The sequence below is a fragment of the Abramis brama genome, assembly GCF_963993115.1.
Source record: "Abramis brama genome assembly, chromosome: 7".
NCBI classification, from domain to species: domain Eukaryota; kingdom Metazoa; phylum Chordata; class Actinopteri; order Cypriniformes; family Leuciscidae; genus Abramis; species Abramis brama.
The window spans coordinates 35,513,395-35,521,881 of NC_139969.1; the positions used below are offsets into that span (position 1 = coordinate 35,513,395).

General features: G+C 38.7%; 1 protein-coding gene across 1 annotated transcript; it reads right to left on the minus strand.

The window, feature by feature from the left end:
- Window positions 1–1,065: 1,065 nt before the first annotated feature.
- Window positions 1,066–7,970, minus strand: LOC311086886 (uncharacterized protein). Its single transcript, XM_084120073.1, has 2 exons — window positions 7,858–7,970; window positions 1,066–6,390 (listed from the first exon to the last, which is right to left on the minus strand). The coding sequence occupies exon 2, from the start codon at window positions 5,772–5,774 to the stop codon at window positions 1,593–1,595; it is 4,182 nt and encodes a 1,393-aa protein (XP_083976199.1). The 5' UTR covers window positions 5,775–6,390; window positions 7,858–7,970; the 3' UTR covers window positions 1,066–1,592.
- Between the last annotated feature and the right edge of the window lie 517 nt (window positions 7,971–8,487).

Sequence of the window (8,487 nt, forward strand, 5' to 3'; positions counted from 1 at the left end):
ATCAAAGTACTACTATTTCAAAAGGCAATTCACACATTACATTTCAAATAAGTGTCTATTCATTTCCTTACAATGATCTAACTATCAATTGATACAACTGCTCAAAATGATAAGTAACTGTTGCATTACTCGTAATGCATAGTTGTATGGAAACATCCATTGTGACGTAGATGAGAACCTGTGGCCAAATCCTGTGGCCATCAATACAGAGTTGATGACAATGTAGAAGTACAATAATCACTCCTGTTTTGTTTCTTACAGTACAAGCAAGGAAGTTGAGGAACACTGCATTTGATGTTTTACAGTACTGTCTTTTCTTTTCTATTTCATAGCTAATTATTTTTGCTTTGCTTCAAATAAACCTATGTTGTGATTGTACTGTAGTGTTTTGCATCAATATATTACAAACTTTGTTCAATGATTCCACTGTGTCTGTAGTATTCTCTCTACTACTGCAGTACTTTTACAGATGTATTTACTGTACATGTAGTACCATAATGAAACCTGTATCACCTATTTTGTTCTACAATATTTAATGATTGTAGGAATAACGACACAGTGAAACTATCAGTTGCTTGTGTGTGGGTGATCTATAGTTATGTTTCAATGGTGTTTCACAGTAAATTTGTTTTTTGAACCAATGATTGTGCAAGATTCCTTTAAAGATGTGAATGCACAATGCAATGTTTTGAACATTAGACAGCCTGTGTTACAAGTGATAACCGTTTTGTGTCTAGAGTTTTGAAAAATGACATCAAGGTTCTGAAAATAGTAGCAAAGTGATTGTAAAAAACTGCAATACCAACTTTAACGATACAATGTTTACAGTAATAACTCAAAAATGCCGTTTTTCTAATTTCCTGAAAAATAATGGTTTTGGAGATACGAGGATTCCACCCGACAGTGACTATATATATATATACACACACACACTTAAGTATATATATACACACTTAAGTATATAAGTTACATAATGAAGACAGGCTTTATGCCAGTTCACTTCACTGTTCACACACACACAGTTCCATTGCAGGCTATGGGAGTCCTGTAGCTACCCCACTTGAATGATGGTCAAATTACTCCTTAAACTGATGTTTCCATTAGCGTTTTATTCGTGACACTCATGTAGACACCGTAAGAGCTACAGCAAAACAAAAACAATAAAACAAACAAACACTGTCACTCCAACACATTAACCAACATCACAATAAAACGATACAGTTACAAAAATGATAAACATTACACTTCGTTTACCTTATAACCCTCAAATGGGATGCACAAAACTTCATGGGGGGGAAGAAAACCGTCATGCATTAAGCTGCATCCTTCACGAAAGTGTGCGCACTGCACAAGGCGGAAACACAGCGTGCTTTATACACGTGTTGGTGCACGTTAAGGCCGTATCATAATAAAAGTCCTTCAAAATAACTAAACATATAAATCGGTACAGACCTTATATTCAAGCAAATTAGCAATCAGTTACACTCCCACCAAATCATGAGTTATAATAAACAAATGATTTCAAAATTACAATGACACTTCAAACAATAAAAAAAATAATAATAATAGTAATAATAACAAAAAAAAAAACTTTAACAAGTCTCCAACAGTAAAACCAATTTCTGAACAGGACGTTCAATTACAGAAAGCTTCCCTAGACGTTTTCCCTTCTTTCCAAGATCTTTGTCACCAAGATGAACCCTAACTCTCCTCACAAGTCCATCCGAATCTATGGTTGTTTCTACAATCCTACCTAACAACCATTTGTGTCTAGGTAGATCGTTGTCCTTGACAATCACTATGTCCCCTATTAACAAATTTCTCTTAGGGGTGTGCCAACGCTGTCTGACTGCAATATTTGAGAGATACTCTTTACGCCAGCGACTCCAGAATTGTTCAGCAAGATATTGGACATGGCGCCACCTTTTTCTGGCATAAAGATCTTCTTTAGTGAACTTGCCTGGAGGAGGTAAAGCAATAGTGGATTTCATGGTAAGAAAATGATTTGGCGTTATGGGTTCAAGGCTATTTGGATCGCTTAAATTGTTGACAGTGAGTGGGCGACTGTTTACGATTGACATAGCTTCGTAGAGGAACGCTCTTAAAGATGAATCATCAACCCTTTCAGAAGCAATTGAAAGTGTAGACTGGAGGACACTTCTGACAGTCCTAATCTGTCGCTCCCATACACCTCCTGTATGACTTGCACATGGTGCATTCATCACAAAGTCGCACTGATTCAAAGCCAAGAAGTTATTCAGCTTCTCAGTGTCAAGTTCTTGGAGTGCTTCAGCCAACTCATTCTTAGCCCCCACAAAGTTGCTCCCTTGATCAGATCTAATCTGCCGCACGGCTCCACGTATGGAAATAAAACAGCGCAAGCCATTAATGAAGGAATCTGTTGACATTGAATCAAGCATCTCAATATGAATGGCACGAGAAGACAGACAAGTAAAGATCAATCCATATCTTTTGTGCACCTTTCGTCCTAGTTTCACAGAAAATGGACCAAAACAATCCATACCACAGTAAGTGAATGGTGGAGAAGGATTCACTCTCTCTGAAGGCAAGTCAGCCATCTTTTGCTCTTCTGTTGGACGCCTGTGTTTTCTACAGGTAACACAATTACGCACATGAGATGCTACAACACGATTGATGCCTGGAATCCAAAACCCCCTTGAACGAATCTCATTGATGGTAAATCCTTTGCCTTGATGTTTAACTCTTTCATGGCAGTCAGCTATGATCAATTTTGTAATGTGATGGTCTTTGGGGATAATTGTAGGATGTTTGAGTAGACTACAAATAGAAGAATTGCGAAGTCTTCCTCCCACCTTAAGCACACCATCACTATCAAGAAATGGATCAAGGTTGCACAATTCATTGTGAGATGACAATTGGATACCTTTACTTAATGTTTTCAATTCAATTTCAAACACATGTTTTTGCAGAAGTTTGATTATGAGGCACTCAGCCTTTTCTCTTTCCTCAACTGTAGAAAGTCTGTTTGACTTATCCTTGCGAATCCATCGTTGAATACGTGCAATTGCTCGTATTACCTGAGACCAAGACGAGAACTTTGACAGGCGAATTACAATAGTTTCCTGTTCCACTGCTTTTGTGTTAAGCGTTTGAGAACATCTGACTTCAGAGTCACCTAGTTGTAATTCTGAAATCTCGTTGGCGGGAAGAACCATATCCTTATTCCATAAAAACCTCGGCCCTGTGAACCAGTCAGATGAAATCATTTCATCAACAGTGAGACCTCTTGAGACATGATCTGCAGGATTGTCCCTTGTTGGAACATACCGCCATTGCTGCGGAACTGTACTTAAATGAATCCTTTGTACTCTGTTAGCAACAAATGTATGAAATCGTCTGGCCTCATTATTGATATATCCCAGAACAACCTTGGAGTCAGTCCAGAAAAACTCTGTGATGTCAGGATACCGAAGTTCTTGCTTAAGGATTTTACTAACATTTACTGAAACGACTGCAGCAGTCAACTCCAACCTTGGAATAGTTGTAATCTTTAAAGGAGATACACGAGACTTCCCCATGGCTAGAGCAACATGGACATCTTTACTTTCATTCTTCAACCTCAGATATGAGCACTGTCCATAGCCACTAGTACTAGCATCTGAAAAATGATGCAGCTCTACTTCTGTTACCTTTCCAAACCCAGGAGGAGCATATGTGCGGGGAATATTCACTTTCTTCAAGTTGCCCAAATCTCTTCTCCAGCACTCCCAACTTGGCTGCAACTCATTTTTCAGTGTGTCATCCCAACCTGTACCATGTCTGCATACTTCCTGAAGTATTTTCTTTCCATGAAAAATGAATGGAGCTAAGAACCCTAATGGGTCATACAATGATGCAATCGTAGATAAGATTCCACGTCGAGTTGCTGGCTGTTCCTTGAGAGAAATATCAAACTTGAAACAATCACGTTCAATGTTCCACTGAATCCCCAATGTTCGCTCTGTCAAGGAATCAAATGAGAGATCAGGTTCCTTTACATTGATTGCTCGTTCTGAGGGAGGAATACTTTCCAGCACAGCATTATAATTGGACACAAATTTGTGAAGTCTAAGGCCACCAATGGCACAAAGGTCTCGGGCTTCTTGAGCAAGTTGAATTGCATCCTCTGTTGTTTGTACACTTGTAACACCATCATCTACATAGAAATCATTCATTACAAACTGAAATCCCAAAGGGTACTGATCTTTGTTACCTTCAGCCAAATGCTTCAATCCATAGTTCACACATCCTGGAGATGAAGACGCTCCAAAGAGATGAACTGTCATTCTGTACTCTCGAGGTTGTTCTTTTAAATCTCCATTTCTCCACCACAAGAAACGCAGAAAGTCTCTGTCTGCTTCAGGCACATGGAACTGATGAAACATTTTCTCAATATCACATATTAAAGCAACAGGGTGCTGGCGAAATCTGAGAAGAACACCGGTCAAATTGTTCATCAAGTCAGGTCCTTGTAAAAGATGATCATTTAAACTTATTCCATCATACCTCGCAGAACAATCAAAAACAACTCTCAGCTTGTCTGGTTTCTTCGGGTGATAAACACCGTGATGAGGAACATACCATTTTTCACCTTGACTCCCTCCATCTTTAACTTCCTCTGCCTCTCCTCTGTCAATGACCTCCTCCATAAATTTCACATAATGCTCTTTGTACCTTTGGTCCTTTAACAATTTTCTCTTTAGATGGTTAAGTCTCACAAGAGCAAGTTGTCTGTTGTCTGGCAAATTAGGTCTCTCTTTAAAGGGTAGAGGCATTTCATAGTGTCCAGAGCTATTTTTCTTTATACCATCACTTAATTTGTTCAAAAAGATGATGTCATCTTGAGAAAGAGTTTTTTCATCATCATTAGCATCTTTAAAATCAGATTCTAAAATGCGTATAGCATCTGCTGGAGTCAATGAAGGAATTTCCTTAACAGAAAGTCTATGACAAAGACTAGTGATACCTGAAGAGTCAAGCCTGGGTAATGAAGGTCCAACAATGCTCCAACCCAAATCAGTTTTGACAGCATAAGGTTCATCATTCTCTCCTAAAATCGCTTGTCTTGGTGCCAGCGCTCTAGCACAATTATAGCCAATCAAAAGACCAGCTTCACAGTCCTTTAAAGAGGGTATCTCCTCAGCAATTGCAGAAAGATGATTCCAAAGTTTGGCTGTTTCACACGTAGGTATATGTGCATGGTTGACTGGAATACAATCTTTAGTATAAACAGGGGGGAGTTCAATATAAGTAGCAGAACTATAACCCCTTACACGAAGTCCTGAAATCCTTTCACTCTTCACTATGGTGTCCTTTCCAGTCATAGTGGTCAGTTTTAACTTGACAGGAAATTTATCTGCCTGCAAGACATTGCTCACTTCTTGGTCGATAAAGGTTGTATCACTCTGTGAATCGAGCAAGGCATAAACAAGTTTTTCTGTACTCACATTGTTGCTTGATGATAACCATACTGGCACAACCATCGATGTATAAGATGATCCCTTTCCGGCCACACTCAGAGACAGAACGGCTGTCGACTCATCTTCTAACCTTGGAGCAGATGCAGTTAATGGAACTAGCCTTTCTCTTTTGGTGAAGTTATCATCATGAAGGCAAGTAGGATGTTTCCCTTTACATGAGTTACAGGAATGGCGATGACGACAGTCTCTTACACTATGGCCAGTTTTCAAACATCCATAACAAAGATTGTTTTCCTTCACATATGTCCGTCGTTCTGCTAGTGTCTTGGTCATCAATTTGGAACAATCATAGAGCTGATGTTGAGGATCTTGACAAAACACGCAGGGAGGTTTGACATTTTTCTTGATGATCTTTGGTCTGTTAAGTCCCAAATCAGTCTGAGTATTTAAGACATTAGCCTTATTTCCTTTGGACTCTCTGAAAGTTTGTTTGTTAACAGATGTTAAGCTGAGAGCGTAAGATGATGTGACTGGATTACAACCAATCTCTGCTTCTAACGAAACAAATGCTGCAAAGGTCTTAAAGTCAGGAAAATCCTTATTGTCTCTCAAGGTTTGTGTAACTTGTCGATTCCAACGCGAAGCAGCCCATTCAGGTAGTTTTTGAACTAACTTTTGGTTTTCGTCACAGTCATTTAAGATTTGTAAACTTGCAACATGAGGTATGGCATCTTGACAGGCGTTAAGAAAATCCGAAAATTCTCTAAGTCCAATAGCATCCTTTGATTGAATTTTTGGCCAATTTGCAAGCTTCTGGCGAAAAGCACGTTGAATAACAAATGATTGACCATACCTTTGATCTAATTTGCTCCAGGCATCCTTATAAGCTTCGTCGTCACTCCTGTAGAAGGTACCATCCAAGATTTTGCGTGCCGATCCACCCACATACCTTTTTAGATAATAAAGTTTGTCAGCAGCAGATATACTCTTTCGATCAATCAATGACATAAAGGAAGCCTTCCACTCAACATACTGAATGGGATCACCATTAAACACAAAGGGCTCTGGAGCTGGCAATCTGTTCAAATTTATGCTGTCTTGTAGGGCTTGAACAAGAAAAGGCAGTTCATTTTGAGATGGAGATATGTCATTAGCAGGTTGGCTAGAAAAGCTTGGAGGCAGGCAATGTTGTTCTCTGATAACCCGGTTTATTGAAGGATTATCAACTTCCTGCACTGCTATCCGATTATAGACCTCGAACCTTGCCTGTGCTACTTTTAAATCCTTTTCCGCCTGTAACTGCTCTAGTTCACGTTTTTGAGCATCTAGGTCTCTTTCTTGTCTCTCTTGCAACTCGTGAATTTTCTCCTTCCGTTTATTTTCCTCCATCAGCATTTTGTACTCCACTTCCTTTGCCGCCAATTCTGCAGCTGCTTCGGCATGTTTTGATGCTACACATGAAGATGCAGAACGATGACTTGACCGAGCACTAGACTTATGGCTAATTCGAGAAACAGTAGAGCCATAGATAGAACGAGCATGGCTAGATTCAAGCAAATCCTTCAAGCGATGTTTTACTTGTTCTACATCAAATTCATCAATGCCTGATATTCTTTCATAAGCAACTTTTATTATTTCTGTTGTCACAGCCTCACAAGCATCAATACGACGTCTCAGTTCAGTAGATGGCGTGACATAATTTCTAACTTCAACATAGATATGCATAACTTTCTCCTTTTCCTCTTCCAAGGTGTCAATTAGAGTTGCTAGCTGGCTCTCAGTAATATCAGACTTGAGTTGATTTCTAGCCTTACGTGCAGACATTTTCCATTGTTCGTACATGGAAATAAGCTTTCTTTCTCTCTTCTGAATTTCATCTTTTTGAAATGCAAGCATTTTTTCTGTAGGATTTCGTGGACGAACAGAACGTCGAGGACCTTGAGATTCTGCTAAATCTTCTTGAAGTTTACTTTTAAGTTCACTCAAAGTTTGTTCTTTAGTCTCAATTGTCTCTATTATCTGTTGTCTCTTTAAACTCTCTGTTGATGTTTGATATTCATGATTAAGGGTTTCAATATCATGTTGGAGACTATTAATCAGCCCTTCACATTCAACAATATCAACACAATTATTTGACTCAGTCATTTTAAAATTACCAGATTAACACACACAATAATATAAGATGTCCAGCACAGTTAAAAAGTCATTTAAATTACAAAACAGTAATCATGTAGCCTCAAACATTAATATCAAGTGTTTTAAATAACCCTTTTTAAAGACAGATATTTCCTTTAAAACTCGTATAAATATCCCTTCTTCAAACACAACAAAGGATTTGGTCTTTCAAAAGGCTTTAAACATTTCAACCCTTGTATTAAACTTGAAGAAAATGTCTATAGTTGGTTAAATGTTTCACCTTAATATCCTTTTACTGCTGTAGAAGTGCGTGGAGGGATAAATGTCACCTGAAGAAGAACACAGTCTTTCGCAATCCGTAGTATATCGTTTAATCCTTGATTTCAGCCGTAGTTATCCATAAACGAACCACATTTGACCATCGGAAATCGACCTGCTGCCCGTGAACATCCACTTCTTAAAGACCCGTCGGCATGGACACCAGTCATTAACGCAGCAGAGTCGAACGACGAATGGCCAAGCTCTTACTGTAGCTACCCCACTTGAATGATGGTCAAATTACTCCTTAAACTGATGTTTCCATTAGCGTTTTATTCGTGACACTCATGTAGACACCGTAAGAGCTACAGCAAAACAAAAACAATAAAACAAACAAACACTGTCACTCCAACACATTAACCAACATCATAATAAAAGTCCTTCAAAATAACTAAACATATAAATCGGTACAGACCTTATATTCAAGCAAATTAGCAATCAGTTACAAGTCCCCTGTTGGATAGTTAGACATCGGTCAGAGTTGCAGGTCCCCTCTTGGCAAGAAAATTTTGTATGTCATTTTTGTTTCTTCAAAATGACCAGAAACACTAGTCCCCTCTTGGCCAGTGTAGAGCGAGTCCTGTTTGTAATA

Bases quoted from the DNA above. Each gene is read 5' to 3' on its own strand.
- LOC311086886 (XM_084120073.1), bottom strand. From the start codon at position 5,774: ATGACCAAGACACTAGCAGAACGACGGACATATGTGAAGGAAAACAAT.